The 17,834-nt window shown below is 47.7% G+C and overlaps 1 protein-coding gene across 4 annotated transcripts in view; it reads right to left on the reverse strand.

The window, feature by feature from the left end:
* Positions 1-17,834, reverse strand: part of LOC116852337 (hemicentin-2-like) — a 211,393-nt gene that overhangs the window by 30,382 nt on the left and 163,177 nt on the right. Inside the window, exons 1-2 of one of the 4 annotated variants that reach the window (XM_032832597.1) lie at positions 4,605-5,127; positions 3,742-4,440 (exon numbers count right to left, since the gene is read on the reverse strand). The exons of 2 other annotated variants lie outside the window; for them this stretch is intronic. In XM_032832597.1, the coding sequence (XP_032688488.1) occupies positions 3,742-3,820 (79 nt within the window). In that variant the 5' untranslated portion in view covers positions 3,821-4,440; positions 4,605-5,127. Of the gene's footprint in view, positions 1-3,741; positions 5,128-17,834 lie in introns of those variants that run through there. One more of the 4 variants, XM_032832598.1, reaches the window with a different exon arrangement.

The raw sequence follows: 17,834 nt of genomic DNA on the forward strand, positions 1-17,834 counted from the left end.
TCTCTCTCTCTCTCTCTCTCTTTCTCTCTCTTCCTCTCGTCGGGCCGTCCGACTATCGGAGTGCACGTGCGATATGTGAAACGATTTGAGAATGGCTGTGCCATTTTTTATTTCACATCAGCCCGCCGCCGCGGCACGGACCGAAATAATGTCCCGTGCGTGCGTGCACTCGCACGTTTGCTCCGACAAATGCGCCCTTGCCTGTCTTCCATCTCATTCCCCGCCCCTGCTTGCCTGCCTCTTTTCCGCGTCTGCTGGTAATATAAAGAATTAATTCCTCGGCCGTTTCTCCTATTCAGGGAGCGGAACGGGCTCGGCCGTATCGGCGCGAACGTGCAGCGGCGGGAATGTTTGACTCGAGGAATCGGTAAGGAGAGGCTCGTACGTGGGCGACACTGCACGGTGCGATGCTGGAAACACAGGACGAAGTGCCGAGAGAAAGCGAGACCGCGAGACACACTCGTCATGTCGGAGGGCGCGTTGTGTCCTTATCGCGACGTTACTCGATCGGCAAACGACCGTCAATTACCGTTCTTAATCTCCGACCGGCGGAAATCGTTTCCGCGTTACGAGCGGAGGAGTACAAATTAGAGGGGAACCGAGCGAATCGTTTAACTCGAACGATCACATCGCCCGTGAGAAACGCGAATTCGATTGGACGATTTGATGAGACGCTGCTTTCCTTCCGTCTCCGATTCTTTCCCTATACACGTCCGCGGGCGCCAGAAAAAGCCCGGCGCGTGATTATCTTCGAATTAAAATTCCGTTAAGGTAAAAGTCCCATTCGCGCGACGGTTCCCCGCCGCGCGTACATTCGGCGAGGTTAAGCGGAAATGAAGACAGATGAGGCGATAAAGGCGAGATACTTGGTATAATCGCTGCGTAGGAAGTAAATAATTTTTGATACGCGCGCGCGGCGGGCGCGTTCTCGCGGCGCATAACTCAGGGTTACTTCTGCGCGACGACAAGAAATAAGGGGTCGTTTACGAAAGCCATTAATCGCTTATGTTCTGCGCGCGCGGAGGAGAGATACGTCGGCGCCCTCCTGTGTGCCATTAACACCGCGCCGCGCTCGTAATCTTCTTTTCGTAATGCAACAACGAAGCTAACGGCGCTCTCGCACCTGCGTTGCAGCTTGCATTTCTTCAGCGCGCGCGCGCGAGCGCGGCCGCGCGTGAGCGAGCACGAGCGGGAGCAGAGAGCACACCGTCGAAATTTATCGAGTGGACAGACAGCTCAGATGCTCGGCACGGGGAAAAACACCGGCAATAAGAGCGGGAGATTTATTAGGAGTGCCGCAAAGGACGTCGATCGATTGCTCGCGTCACGTTACTTTAAATAAACGACTGTCGCCTAAAGATCCCGGCTAGCTTCTCCTAACTAACTGCCCCGAGTGTCTTCGTGTCTCATGTCCTCTAACGAAAAAGTGCGACAACATGCACGCCCCGATGTATGTGGAGGGTGACAGGTGTTACTTGAGCATTTCCTCTCTCATGAGCGCCGTAGGTTGCCACGTCCGACTTCTTTGAGCGCACAATTGACACTCGAGTATACTTTATCGTGAGAGCATTTTTCTTTTCTCTTTTTTTATTTTTGCCGCGGATCAACGATCGTACCGCAGACATGCCGTTCGAAACGCAACGCGGCAACGCTTCCGCCGCAATTAAATGTATCACCGTTGTTAAGAAGGAACATCGGGATCCCCCGTTTCTGCCGTCCCCCGACCCTGACTGCCGGCCGATTAGCGGTTAATTACTTTCCGATAATTCCGCGGAGCGATAACATTTGGCTCGAATCGCGGATCTTCCGTGGGAAGCGGTCGTTCACGGAGCACGACGATTAGAAAACGCTGCAATCGTTTAACGCGCCGATACCATTTCCCAAGCCGAGCGGATCCGACCAAAGTCGCGCGCGCGCGCCAGAGAGAGAGAGAGAGAGAGAGAGAACCGCGCCACCCTCATCGGGATCTTCGTTGGATGCGCTCGCAGGCAGCGGTAATCGGCCGTAACTGCACCGCGCGCCGCTGATGCAACGCCCTACACCTAATTATACCTCCAATTAAAGCCCTTCGCACAGTCGCTGCAACTGCGCGGCCGCTCTGCAAAAGCGGCTTTAATTCGAACTTCGTAAACTTACTTTGTACTGCGCTTTAACGCGAAATCTTAATTCGCGACCGCCACCACTTCTATCCACCCGCGGTGGCCAGTGCGCGACGTTCCGCGGATTTATCGCGAGGAAAATCACGCGGTATCGAGTAACCTTGCGCGTATGCAAATATCCTCCGCTGGTTGCAGCGCGCGGCCACTATCGCCGTTCGCCGAGACAGAGAGAGAAAGAGACACCACAGAGAAGAGAGAGGAGGCCGAGTGATTAACGCGAGACCGGTTGTTTAAACTGCTGCGTGCCGTGCAGTGCCGGCTCACAAAGGGTTGATCTGCAACGTCGACGCACATAGTCTTAACAGCCCCGGCCATACATCCCCAGTACCCGCGGGCATTGCATCCGCGAACGAACTTTCTCCCCTTCCACGTGGCGCGACTACCGCGTCCATAGTTCTTAAAAGCCCGGACGGCGCCTGACAGCCGGCCGGGCGGCGAACGGCGCGCGGGTCCATTTCGAATCATAATAAAATTTCGTTTCTGTGCTCCGCGGCTTCTAAGTTTCTGGCTGGGATATCGATTTTATTATACTTGGAGATTCTTTCCTCCCTAAAGATGTCAGTAACACGTAATGATTATAAATGAAAAAGGACGAAGCAGAGAGAGAGAGAGAGAGAGAGAGAGAGAGAAAAAGAGAGAGATATAACGGGCGACATTGACATCGGCGATTGCCATTCCACGGGGATGGGTCTAAGACCGATGTCCTCGCACGACGGGGAGGAGCGGAGGGGAGAGGAGGGTTGCCATCAATTCGAGAGACGGGAAGAATTAAAAAGGCATCGTACGATACAACGTCGTAAATACTTATTGCGTGCTCACGAAGGCGCGGTGGCAGAGGAATGAACAAAAGGAGTTGCCAGGTGTGGAGGAGGTGGGTGAGAAAAATAGGGAAGGGAAATTGGTCGGGAATAGAACGTCAGCAGTTTCCGACAGTTTCATAAAAATTTGCTCGTATTTTAATGACACAGTTATCCTACGACGATTAAAACTTTAATTTACGCTGGCGGGTCTGCGCCGGGGCGTTTCGCGATTTATCCCCCGAAGGATAATATTTCGTGCTAAGGACACTTATGGGGGGTCGTCGCGAACCGCGGGAGATCGACGGCAGAACATTGTTCGTCATCGATCGCGGCCAGCGAACGTCGAAACTACGGGCTGCGTTCGCGTCTCGACGACTCGGGTTGCTCCACGAGCGCGCCACATTCCCGACTACATCGCAACGCACAATAATTTCCGACCCCCGCGGTTCACGCGAATCCGGTTTCGTTGCTCCTTTGTTAATCTGCGACATTTTCTCTCGCACTTTGCACGAATGTCACGTCGCCGCTCGGAAACGATCTGTTTATCCGATATTTATATGGACGACCGACTGATCGGCAGGCAACCTATCTACTCCTAACTACGCGGTGTGCCTGAATCGTTCATTAATTAACTGCCAGCCCGCGCGCGTCTCGACGAGATTAGTTTTTAATCATATTGAGTCCGTCGTGGCTTGTTCGATCGTCCATCCATCCATCCATCCATATGTTAGTTAGTTGGAAAACGACGGGCAGGGGATACGATTGGGCAGAGATATACTCACCGTAGCAGAGCAGTAATAAGTTCATTATCACTAGCTGCGTGCGGTGGCCAACCCTCCTAGTCCTCGATGTTCTATCCATGGTTACAGAGAGGTTTCACACGAGGACAGTAATTATATACGTGTTCCTCACACTGGTTTACTACGTCCTCGTTTGATCGTCGAGACGCTGGCGATCGAGACTTGGTGTCGATCGAACGCGATGCACGGCCACTGTTCGACGAGATATATATATATATATATATATATATATATATATATCACGTTATATGTATTATATCACGATATAACGACGCGTATCACGGTCTCCTCTCCTCCACCTCCTCCTTCTCCTCACAGGGCTGAGACACCACACGCACGCACATCCGAACGGCGACGTTCACTGCGACGACGACGACGTTGCACCGGCTGCGGCGAACACGAGCGCGCTCGCTGCTTCACCATACTTCACCACACTCTCTCACTCTCGCTCGAGTCCTCCGCGACTTTCCTGCCCGCTCGTCGTCGCCTGCTACCGTCCGGAAGTGTCCCACACGTCCGTGGTCCACGAGTGGATACCCGTCGGCAGCGTGACCGGCCGCGACTTACGTCACGACGACACTGCCCGATGACGACGGTAACAACGGTGACGATGACGCACCACCAGGCGAAAACGATGATGCGCTGCTCCTCGCGACGGATCCGCGCGTGATCATCGCTCAACTGTGTGCACAGGGGTAAAAATCCATTTCCGTTCACGAGGTGGTGGATCTCTGTGTATGTGTGTGTGTGTGTGTGTGTGGGTGCGTGTGTGTGTGAGTGTGTGTGTGTGTGTATGTTTATGTGCGGGTGGACCGTGTGTGCACCTGACGGTATTAATGGCTTACTGCGGTCGGAGATTTAAATCGGGACTCTCCTCCACGTCCCCTCCTCCCGTCGACGGAGATGGCTCCGCCGGACGAAGCGGTTTTCCCTTCTTTTTCTCTCTCACTCTCACACTATCTCCCCTTCTCTCTTTCTCCCTTTTTGTTTTTCACTCCGCGCGATTCCCGACACCGGACGTGAGGAGGTGCGACCGAGGAGGGGAAAAAAAATCGGCTGAGTCCTTTTTGTGCACCTCGCGTACGTCACGCGCGACTCGAAGCCGAGGTAGCTTGGCGCGAAACTGATACCAGAGAGAAACTATCGCGCATCCACCGGCACTACTGATGCGCCCTCGACAGTCGCACGGAAACTGAACCTGCCGTGCTGCGAACTCGTCGCGCCTTCGTTACCCCCACCGTGCCACTCGGAATTCGCCCCACCATGACACACTTGAACCGCCGCCACGCATAGTGTGTCGCGGAGTACTACAACCGGCCGCGTCGGAGTGGAGTGCAACAACGGCGGCGGCGGCGACGGCGGCGGTGGAGGAAGAGGAATAGGAGGAGGAGGAGGAGGAGGCGGCGGTGGCGGCAGTGGTGGTGGTGGTGGTGGTGGCGGTGCGGCGGCGGCGACGGTGGCGGTGGTGGTAACCGGCCAGAGGCGGATGCACACCTGCAGGTGCAGGAGGCGCTAAAAGTCCGAGGCTCGTCCGCGAGAGAATTCTCGGGCCGCCAGTGCCTCTCTCGCGCCAAGGTGTTTCCCCGATTACATTTATTCTTCACGAGCCCTCTCCCCGCGAATTTCTCGCGAAATTGTAATTCTCCTGCGTTTTTACGCGTGAGCAGCGCGGTAAAAATAAGCGAACGGGCGAGTGTAATAAGTTTACGCGGGGTAAACAAGGTCGCCCGGAATTCGAAGTCGCGAAATATGGTCCCCTGTTGCGCACGTAGAAACTCCCTCGAGATGCGCACTGCTAAAGTGTGGCGCTTGGACGACGGCGTTAGGAATGACTTGAAGCCACTGGTAATAGTGCATTCTGGTTATCTCGAGAGGATGCGTTACATTCCGCCCTTTTGAAACAACGTGGGAATTTAATGAAGGCGGTAAATTTTTATAAGGTCCTTATCGCCGGGGTTACGTTTCGCGAGATAAAACATCCTCCCCAAGTGGAACAACAGTACTGAGCGATTTTAAAAACATAATAAATTATACAGTCGGGTACAAAAAAAAAATTGAAAAAAGTGCGTCGGCGAAGGAGAGGGATGTAAAATGATCGACCTCGCTCGAGTAACGCACAGTCCCGAATTTTAGCTCTTTTTTCCTCTCTCTCTCTCCCCCTCCCCTCCACCCTTTTTCTCCCTTCGGATGCGTGGTGCATAGTGTAAAATTATAATGAATATATATGAGACACAAAGTGCTTGGCGCAACAAATTCGCAATAAATACACTTTCAACTAAAAATATAATTCCGAACGCATTACAGGAAATTGCACGATGAATCAAATATGTGACACGCTAGCAATAATGACATCTGCATTTGAGCAAGCTAATTTCGACGGGAAGTAATTTTAACAAAATTTACATAATTCTCTCATTTAAGTCTTGTTAAAATCGGCACCCATACTGCTGTACCGGGACGGAGTTTAATTATTTTAATTACTTAATAGGGCGCGCTCTGACCAATTTTGCTTAATACATATTTAGAGCGCCGAGTAACACAAATGTAACGGACTTACTTTTTACTCGCGCTAAAGAGTGTCCCTCCCCCCACCTTCAATAGTAACGCGCACCGGCTCTTCCAATATTTCTCTGATTGATATTTATCGACTCATTTCTTCCGCCCTTATCCGCACTTCGCTACTTCTCCTCACACCCTATGCGGAACTAAGAGCTGTCGCGATTATCGTAACAGTTCAATCGCGTAAATATCCTACGTATCAAAATTCAATGAAAAGTTCAAAGGTAAATTTCGCTTCTCCCCTATTTGTCTTCCCGACCTTTGCACGCAACACTCCCTCGGAGTGAAAATGTTTACCGTGGCCGGGGCATCGGTGAAGCATGAGCCAATCCTGTCGGCGGCGGCGGCGGCGGCGACGGCGGCGGCGGTGGTTCGAGTGGGGAACTCCATGCGCGGCGGGGAAGAAGGGACAGAAGGGTGCGAGCGAACATTGGGCCCCTATCGCAGAGTCGAGGGCGCAGGAACGAGCGAGAGGTGCGAGAAAGAAAGATAGAAAGAGAAAGAGAGAGAATGAGAGAGAGAGAAAGAGAGATGGACAACGAAGGGAAGAATACGAGGGTAGAGGTGCACGGCAGTTTGCCCCCACTGATCCCTACGGCAGGTGGTTCTTTCTCCCGCGGGCACCACTCGAGGGACCACCAAGCATTTTGGCCGTATGTGCCTGCACCGCGGAGAAGCAACGCAGCGAACCTGTCTTGGCCGCGGACGCGTACATACGGCCGATGCATCGGGCTCGATTGGAGCGCACCGGATTTTTAATGGATTGCCCTCGTAATACCGGCCATGCTGGGCTCCCTTGCCCTCGGAACGCGTCGTTTGGAAATTCACGACTTTTAATCTACTGCTCCGTGTCAGAGAAGCGTCAGGGATCGGATCTCGCGTGCTTATCCGATAATGAAACACTCACCTCTCCCGTACACGCGCGGAGAGAGTTTTGTAGTAAAAACTGCTACACAGGACTTCGTAACCGAGGAATAGATCGACATGCTGCAGTAATTGGCTATCCTTCCATTCTGTAGTCAAGTAGAGCAGAGATTCACGATGACGTCGAAATGACGAGAAAGTGATCTAATCGCGATTAAAAAGTAAGTCTTTTAGTAATCTTGTCATCTTGACGTCATCGTGATTTTCTGTTCTATCCTGGGTATGTGCTATTTATATTTTAGAAACCGAAATGTGCACTGTTGAAACACTCGCTATGTTTCCAACGAAATTTACTCCCTTACATTCCTTAGCAAGATAGACGATACCGACAGTCTATTCTTGGACTACCAGAAACGTAGTAAAATTGAATTTATATATATATATATATAAAAGGAGCCGTAATATTTTCCCCGTGTAGAGATTCTTCGACACGTTACATTCCCGCTCTTCCTCGTCAGCTCTTTCGCTGCCTTTTTCAATATGGATTTATCGATGGCTGAGAACGACGTGTTGCCCGCGAAAAATAGGACGTATTGAACTAACGTAACGTGATCTCCGGATAAATCTGGAGACACAAGCTGGTGTGTCTCGACGCGGTGAAACGGCGGTACTTCAGTACAGTATCGCAGCGCGGTTAGCGTTTTCGCGTGTCCAGTCGCAATTTCGGCGCGATGGATAACGCGAACTCGAAAGAGTTTCGCAGATATATTTGGCTCGTTTGCCGATTCCGCGTATTAATCTTCCCTGTTGTTTTGTTTTTCTCTCAAATAAAAGAGTCCCTCCCTCTCTTTCTCTTTCTCTCCCCCTCTATGGAAGACTCAACTGGTATATGATTTGCATAGATTCGCAATTTGGAGGAAAGATAGCGCCAACGCCGAAGTGAGGTTCGGCCGCACATAAATGGGTTCTTCGTACACGCGCGCGCGCGTGCAAACACACACACACACACACACACAGTGGTACGCGTACACACATTGCACCCGCGTCGCAGTTTATTTCGACGTCGATTGTAGTCGTGGAATTCGGACGTGCGCGATAGCATAAATTAGCGTTTGATGCAGTGGGTCTCGCCATTGGTAAACGATAAGCTGTCGCGGAGATTAAAACTGTATTTTGCATTGGCTGCGCGCCTCATCATAGAATCATAGAGTGTCGATCACACTGGTGGTAGCGCGGCGCCAGTATTTGCGAGCTGTGCAGATTGAAATTCCAGCCGGATAAATTTCGCCGGCAACGGCAACATTAATGAGCGAACAATGACGACGATGACGACACGGGCTCGCGCGTAAAAATGGCATTAGCGTGTCGCGCCACGGGAAATGGCGTTATTATCGTTATTGTTATTATTGTTATTATTACTATTAGAGAAAGAGCTGCGCGTGCACTTGCGCTCCCGTCGGAGATAGAGTATGATCGCACTTGCTTCCGCGCGCACGGCACAGATCGATATGTACGAATCGCCGAACTTAAAGTAGGGCCGACAGGGGCAGCGGCTGCTACCGACAAGACAATCTCATTTTACGTTGCACCACGTTCTGGAGGAATGCTCCGAGGCATGCTAGCGACGCGTTTATTACGTAACGCTACGTTTATTAGGGTCATATCCGAAGACGCGTGCCTCGTCGCCTTCCCCGAGCTGATCTTTCCAGTGATTCCGCGTGAAACTAAAGAACCTTTCAGCTCATAAACGACTTCTTATTTTTTTGCCGCAGACAAAGGTAAACGCGCCCGCAAGTTGCGCTTGTCTTCCGGCGAAAGGTCCCAAAGATCTTTGTTACCACGTTGCTACATCGAAACACGTAGAATTTCATATTTCGTCGGGAACGTGAGCGGTATGATATACCTTTGGGACGCTCACCTGCCTGCCCTTCCGCTAACAGGTCAGTTCGTAGAATAGAATCCTAAGACACGGCCTCTCCCGAGACCATGTTTATCATTGTCTTGTTAAACATCTTTTTTCCGGATTACAAGCGCGAAGCGGCGAAGGTATACGTGCAGGAATGCATATAAACCGGCCGGGTTCGCGCCCATCGACACACGATAAACATGTATAATTTCGAAAAATCAACACCTCGAAATTTGAGAAGTGGGACGACGCCCCGAGGGAAGTCACGATCCCGAGGACTGAATACCCGGGAACAATGTACTGAAATACAGTTTCCCCAAAATATTGAAAACATGCCATTGTCCCGAAAAGTCATTATTCCGAAAACTGAGTACAGGGACAATCTCCCGAAATAATGAAAGCATGAAGTTGCGCCCCGCAAAATTGTATGACAAGTTATTGACAACTTTATACTTTTAATATTTCGGATGATTGTCTCTATACTCAGTTGTCGAGTTTGCGACTTTTCGGGAAAATTGCATGTTTTCGATATTTTGTGAAAACTATTCTAATAGAAATCGAATCTTGTCTCGTATCCAATAAATTTGTGTCTGACATCCTTACTAGATATAATAATATACTAGGTATAATGCTCTAAAAAGAAAACTATTCTCTCCGTGTGCAAGTTGAAATAAATTTTTTAGTTAATCAATTTGTTTGATTATTGAATCGGGTTTGTAGTCCAACCGTGTCATCTAGCTATCACATATCAGATAGATGGCAATGCCTATTCTAAAATACATCATCTGACTACTGTATCACCAGAAGCATTTGAGAAAAAATCAGGTAGTAGGTGAAAATTAAGGTTTTATAAATTTTATAAGAATCTCAAAAAAGTAGAACTGAGCGTTACATTATCGGCTAGCAACTACTTATTCACCAACCATTTGTACATTTATTCACTACTTATTTATTATAATACTTATTATTATTACTTATTATTATACTTATTACTTATTTATTATTTATTATGATTTCCGATCTCTGAGTTTCTTATCCTTCCCATCCATAATTGCAATTTTGTTTATTTAATCGTCAGCTAACTTATTTACTATCTCGTGACTAGATACCGTCGAGATTCAATTTCTAGGATAGTTCTTGATTCAAACCGAGCCAGATACACACATTTCTACTTGGGTGCATTTCTATATAGTGAGTGTCCTGGTATTCAGTTTTCGGGATTGTAACTTTTTGGGACGTTGTCCTCTTTTTAGAAATTTAATACTTTTTTTCTCGGGATTGCGTATGCCCACTGCACATTGTCCGTAAAATGTAAGCAAAATGTGGTGGGAGATGCGTTGCGGAGGACACGTTAACATTATCGCCTGTGTCACGTCAACATTATCGCCGGCAAATATTTGCCCTCCGCCGCCGTCGTCGCTGCTGCTGCTGCTGTTCGATAAACGTCAAAGAAACATCGTCGGAAGACGTTAGAAATTGGACTGCGTGCAATACGATACCGTGGACAGTGTTGCGAACTTTCGTATTGCGCGCTCTTGCCGGTGTCTCTGCGTCGAAGTACTCTGCGCGAATTGTCCACGTTGACTGGAAACAATATTGCGAGACTCGGCGCTTTTATTTTCGCCTTCCTATCGAATCGTCTGTGAATTCCCGCGTTTCACCGCCTTCTCTCCCTCCGCTTCCTCCCGACCTTCGTTAATCTTGCACGCTTTGAGTTCGACGGGCTCTCGTCATGACGAACGTGCCAAAAGTCAAAGGTAGACACAACATGTCGAGAAGAACTCGACATCTTCATAGCGATTGATTAGATTCGGCATGACAATAGCCGGGCATTCTTGGCAACGAAATTTATTCTCCGAAACGCGTTGCCAGCAATTTTATCGGCCGTACCGCGGCGCCACGAGTGCGCGGCCTGAAACTTTGTTGTATTTATTCATGTGCAGCCGCGCACGACTATGCCGTGTCGATATTCGTGTGTCTCGCGGAGAGACACGTCGTATCTTGCCCGCGGGAAATTTTAGGGGAATGGATCATCGTCAGCGGATCGTGTACGCGCCGTAAAGTCGCGCGGATCAATGCCGAGCAAATAATTAACCGGCCGACAAATAACAAATTCGATTAGTAATGATGAACTATACACCGTAGTTGTTCGCATTGAATAATGTACCGTTTGTCCAGCTAATTAATTGACAAATCGAGTTGACACAACGTAGCTCGCAACGCTTTTTATTTGCTCTCTTTTTTTTTAACTAGGCCAACAACGCGCGGATTCTCGTGACGTAAAACATACAAGGATGTCCTCAAATCCGCGTTTTATTGACGGCTTTCCTGTTACGCTCCGGCGAGAGAGCGCAGACTTCATTATAATTTCGATAATTAAAAAATCTCCGTAATTGTTTACTATTTAATTTATCGGTGTAAATAACGAGGACGAAATTGACGGACGAATACATCCGAGAACTCCGACAGCTTCGGTGGTTATAACATCGGTCGGAGCGACGTTGGCTCCGGTACGTAACCGGAAACCGCGCGTGCCTTATTAAACGGGTAATTTCTGTACTTGCTAATGATTAAGAAGCTCTCTCCGACGGAATTTCATTCGGAATTTCAGCTTGTCCTAGGAAATCCAATAATTCCAAGTAAAAATAGCGACCTCTTTACATATATGCGGAAAAATATCATTCTGCAAAACATCATCTTCAGAAGAAATCCATCAGAAAAAGCGATTACACTCAGCTTTGCTTTCTTTTAAGCAATGGTTATTAATCTTCAACAAGGAATATTTTCGTGATCATAGGCTTCAAATATATGCTCATCACAAATTTGAGAAAAGCTCATTATCTCCCATATATGTTCAGAAGAAGAATTTATATTCACTTTACACGAATATTTTATAAAACTTTATCGAAGAAAAAATTGGGTCGACTCTGTGCAGTAAGCACGCCAAATTTTTGTGTTAATTTAATATTCTTGATTGAAATGCTAAACTTGCTAGCATTCAGAATGCATTTTGTATAAATTTGATACTCACGACACGAACTTATAGTAGATTCGCGAATATATAAACTTATTAAATATTTGAAACAAGTAACTTATTTCAGTTATTAATTACAAGTAATTTACTTCAGTGCAATATATATTTTTCTATGTGCAGTCAATAATTAAAGCTAGAAATTCTGATTACTGATTAGTTTCTGGCCAATTCAAACGCTTGTTTCGCCAGTAAGTGCATGATGAATCAGTCAGTCTCTGGTCAGTTTTTAATTAAACTATTTTTCTACAAAATCCTTTTCATCGTTTCAAATACTTTTCATCGTTCGATTTTACGCTATAAAATATTATATTTGATTATTCGATATCAAACATAAAACTTCAGAAGATATAGCCTTTTCATTCAAACAAATTCATTCATTATTGAAATGGTTGTAGCTCTACCTTTAATTACTATTTTTCTGCCTATGGCGAAAAAAGATTTCAATTCGTGTAACTGAATGGGTATCAGACGAGAAACTCGCTAACGAGAAACAATATCTCTGTTAGTGCGACCGAAAACATTCATCTAAACATTCAGCTGCATTAAAACTCGGTTGAGATAACTGAGGGCAATTGGCTAAGTATAGACATCTCCCCTATAAAAATCTTTCCTTTAAAAATTTGTACCTATAACCGAGTTTTTTACATCTTGTTCCCTCAAATAATAGAATATCAATTAACAGAGTTGTTTTTTCTGCGCAATTTCTGGCCTCAGTAGTCTTTCTCGAGTTTTTATTAGACAGGAAAACTGCTCAGCATTCACTTACTATTTTCTTTTATCTAATTTCTAGCAAGTAACTGGTCAAGGAATAACTGCCCAGTACTTGCGCTGTCCAGCTTCCGAACAGTTTCAATAAATTCTAGCCAGTAGAAACTGGTTTTTCCTGGAAGTTTTTCTATTTCTACATTCGTCCAATAACAGGTCGAAATAACACAATACAAAAAAACGTATACGTTCTTAACGATTCACAAAGAGACGTCGCGGCGCCCCAAACGCTGAAGTTTTTCGAGCGCTCAAGCGCCAGGTGAAATGTTCGTTCCATCGTTTCCACCGTTCTGGATCCTAATCGGTCTAATGGAAAACGCAATCGCTAATGACAACGGAAACGGGCTGAAATCGTGCTCGCTCATCGCGCCGGGTTCTCGGCGATCGGCGACTATCCGCCCGGTAATTAACTGCGGACATAGAAAGTCAATCGCAGCCGGTTACGTGCGCACCGACGCGTGACACGGCACGGGACAAACGTGCGTATCTCCATTTGTTGGTTCATTCATACGTATATACGTACAAGGTAGGGCCGATTTTGGAGCCTTCAAGCGACACGAGCTACGAGTTAGTCTAATTCAACGTAGCCGGTAGCGAGTATGCGAACCCCGGGGGTTGATGGTGACGGTGGCGGTGATGGTGGAGATCGCGCAGAGGAGCTCGCCAGCCGAAACTCGCCGTTGCAATTCGCTCAAATTGAGCCGTCCAATTTGTTCGGATTGTCATGCTAAAGCGGGTCGGTCGGCAGCGGCGAAAGAACGAGCGAAGAGGGAAGGAAAGAACGATCCACCCCTGCTCGACCTGTCGCGCCTCCTCCACCCCCGCGGCTTCTGTCCCGCAGTTTCACTATTGTTGTCGCGCCCGCACCGTATTTTCCGAAGAGGTGACGGTGTGTGTAACGCGCGCGCTCTCGTATCTCACGGTGACCAATAGACGTATATTCGCAGATAAGACACGGCACCGGCGATGAGTGATACGCGCAAGTTAACGTTAAAGCGGCCGCGCCAATGCTGCGTGCGAGGCGATAACGGGCCCGGTTTGGTGACGCTCGAGAAAATTCCACGGCAAATTCGCCCGCAAATCCCGCACGGAGACCCTTCGTCGAGTCGCGCGTCCCACGTAATAATTGCGCGTTCGCGACTTACGCGATACTGAACGTCGCACGATAGCCAGGCGCTACTTTGGCGTAAGTCCAAGTCCCATCGTTGTCTGGGCGCGCAGCAGTGTTCTCTCTCTTTCTCTCTCTCTCTATCTATCTATCTTTCTACACTCGAGCCGACGCGGTCAACGATCGAGATGTGTTGGAAAATGCTTGTGAAAAGGTCGGAGCGTGTTATTCGCCACTTGAAGTTACGTAAATATACCCATCCAATAAGCGATTTTAACTTTCGTCTCGGCACGACTGACGCGCTCCAATTTTTGAACCCCGCCAAAGTGGCGGGCGCGTCATTACGTGTCATTTACTTTCCGATGCTTCAAGCTCGTCGGCAAGCTCGCGCGATTAAATACCGGTAAATACCTGGTCGTACGCGGCTTTTGCACATATGTGTGCGCGCATGTGTGTGTGTGTCGACCACATATGTACGTACGCATGCGTGCACGCACGCACGCAGTCCACCACGACCGCGAGCACGGCTGGTTGCACGCGATCTAGCATAACACGTGAGCGGTACACGGTTTTGAGCCTATTTGCAACCGCGAGGGATTAACATATCGCGCTGGCTCGCGCGAAAAATACGTCCACGCCGATTTCTCCACTACTCTACCTTTAAAACGCGGACGTTGGCGCGCACACGATCTGACGATATGCTCTGAACGAAAGGTACGATTCAGCACGCGGCTGTAAAACTCTGTTCTTATTTCAGCACAAATTTCTCGTGACAACACACGAAGGAATGACACAGCCACATCGTCCGAAGCGAATAGCAAAAGGCGGAAAAAAGATACTATAAGTAAACAATCAACAATCTTTAAGGCTCCCTCGCCGCAGAACTCTCGATTGACGACGTCAGAAGCGAGGAAACACATGCTCGAAATTCTTGCGAAGTATGCTGAAATAAAAGGGTGTGTCCGTGAAGTGTCATTAGCATCGATTGAGCACACTTGTAAAATATTCCGAACTTTTCTTTTGTTCCAGTAATCAACAAATAAGTTCATCGTAAAATTAATGTGATACGTAAATCTATTTTTTTAACCTATCTTCTTTTCCTCATAATTTTGTCATGTTTAAATTTGGTCTGTTTATTGATTGTCAGAGTCAAAGGAAAGTTTTCGGAATATTTGACAAATATGTCCAATCGATCACGAGTATTATTTTATGGACATGATTTTTTATTTCGACATATTCCGTAAAAATTTCGGGCGTACGTTTTCTCGCTTCGAACGTCATTAATCAAAATAGCTACGACGAGGACACAGCAGCCTTAAGGGTCCTGGACCCTCGCCTTTGGAACTCTTGATTGATGACATTCGAAGCAAGACAATACACGCTAAAAATCCTTACGAAATATGTTGCAAAATACGCAAATAAAAAGACGTATCCTATATATTGTAACCTGTGTTTCCCCATGATTCTATCATTGTATAATTACTTATTGTCAGAGTTAAAGGAAAGTGTTCAAACTACTTTACAGGTCTGTTCGTCATTTTGCGAACATACCATTTCATTTCGATATATTTTGTAAGCATTTTTAGTGTGTATTTCCTCGCTTATAATCACGGCAAGAAAACACAGGAGTCTTAAGAAATCAATTTGCGCTTGAAGCACAGTGATTATTTAGGTTAAAAAACATTTACTTTTCAAATGACGATCGAGGCTTTATCTGACAGAAACTCTTAAACAAAGATAAACATACCGCGAAATAACTTTGGTTCTCCTGCTTGAGGTGCTCGGCGATAACGAAAGTCAGCATTCGAATGCTGACACAAGCTTACCGTAGAATTCGAACAATACATATAAATGCAGACGGGAAAAAAGATTATGCGACATGTTGTAAACAAAAAAAAACAAGATAGATAAATATACAAAACAATCAGCAAAGGAAAATAAAGACAAATAAGAGCCAGCACAAAGCGACAATATATTACAGTAAATTGAAAAAATTGACATTTGTTTCGAGCGTTTTAGTCCTAAACGAGAAGTCTTGTTGGTCGCTTGGAATAAATAACTCTTGTCCAATGAGAGTATATAACTTCAATATCTCCGACTACATATAAAACTGAAGTTAATCTTTATCTACCGCTGCCAGATATGCGGCCACAAATTCGACTATAAATCACTCGATTAATGAACAATTTTCTTCCCATTGTACGCAACAGAGTCAAATTTGACGCGGGAATCGAACGAGACTTTTTCACCCCGGCCCAATTCTCCCGTCCCACCAAGTTCTAGTTTTTATTACGCGAATGAATCCCGCAATATAAATCCATCGCGATTAATACGATCGCCATAGAACATCCACTTTGCGATACGCGAATCTCGCGGATATTTACGACTCGAAGATCCGCGGAATTTTACAGTCTGCGTAACTTCACGCTCTGCTGAGCTCGCCGAGTATTTATGATTGCATAAAGATTCCCCGTTTGAGACGTCGCCGCGGACCCGCGATCTCCCAGGCCGAGAAGGAGATTCGGAGATCGGCCGGCCGACCGGCCAGCTAGAGACGTACAATCGAGTCTTTATTTGTGAGGGACAGTGGTCGCCTTCGCGGTGGTGATAGAGCGATAACCGCGATGCGCCCTGCTCACCCGAGAGCCATTCAGCACACAAATACACTCGATCCACTATTCGACTCGTTATTGTCGTCGACGGTTCGTTACCCCGTCGAGTCCTTTTGACCCCGCGAACGCATCGCGATTCCGCCTACCCGCTTCTTCGTCCTCCTTCTTCCAACCGCCCGCCTCCTCTCGCGCCTCTCAGCTGATTCTCTCTCCCCCCGTCTCCCCCGCCCGCCCGTAGTACGGGCGCGAATAAACGCTTACCGTTTTTCACGGTAACGCCCGATAGTTTCGATACATCATCCTTCGGGGAATAAAATCCGGGAAATAAAATCGTCGATATGTGTCACGCTCGCGCACAATTTCCGAAACGACGCAGTCGTGGGAGTTGGGCGAGCGGAGCGCTGGAGAAGGGCGATCTTCTATCGACAGCCTGAGAAGCTTAATCCGTTATCAATCATTTCAGCCGATAGTGCGCGGAGGGGGCGAGAGCGAATAAAGCACAGCTTTATACAGACGTAAAGAAGAAGCAGTAGGAAATATGCGACAACGATATCGTATAAACCGCGATGCCGCAAAAGTCCGTCGAGAATTACCGGCGGGGGGATGCAGTCGTATCAACAAATCGCCGGAGCTGCAGCTTAGCTCAAGCTTAGCCAAAGCTAAATGCGCAACGTACGAACGAGCGGCGCGCAAAAAGCCGTTACATATCTGTTCCGTCGTTTATAATAAATTTTGCATTTCACGCGTACGCTTATCGTATGATTATTTCGACAGCGCGGCAGCAGTATGTACCATATGCAAAGCGATTCCGGGCGCCTTTGTGCGCCGGGACGGACGTCCAAAATTTTCACGAGTGAAAAGATTCGGGCTAAAAGGATGCTGCATTCCGCTGGCCTTGAACGAGGTTCTTGCCTTTGCATACGCGAGCTGCAGCATTCTGCGTGGCTTTTGAGTTCGGCTCGTAAAATTCCTCGTTAGGCAACAGCCGAATTCAAAAGGGTTGCTTACGTTACGTCGCTAGCGCGACGGTCGTTACAATCAATTTATGTTGGCTCACGAGAACGTCTTGTTTTTTCTAAGCGCGATTTAGCAGGCGGACGCGCGATTACGGAACGTTGGGTCCACCATATCTCATTGGGGTCGAGAGAGAAGAGGCGACGCGTATATTTTCTGTCGGGAATAATTTTGTATTTTATCTGGGATATATATATGCGAGACCGGGACGTC

The sequence above is a fragment of the Odontomachus brunneus genome, unplaced genomic scaffold, assembly GCF_010583005.1.
Source record: "Odontomachus brunneus isolate Ranch 3 - 2012 unplaced genomic scaffold, Obru_v1 Obru_scaffold_215, whole genome shotgun sequence".
Taxonomy (NCBI): Eukaryota; Metazoa; Arthropoda; class Insecta; order Hymenoptera; family Formicidae; genus Odontomachus; species Odontomachus brunneus.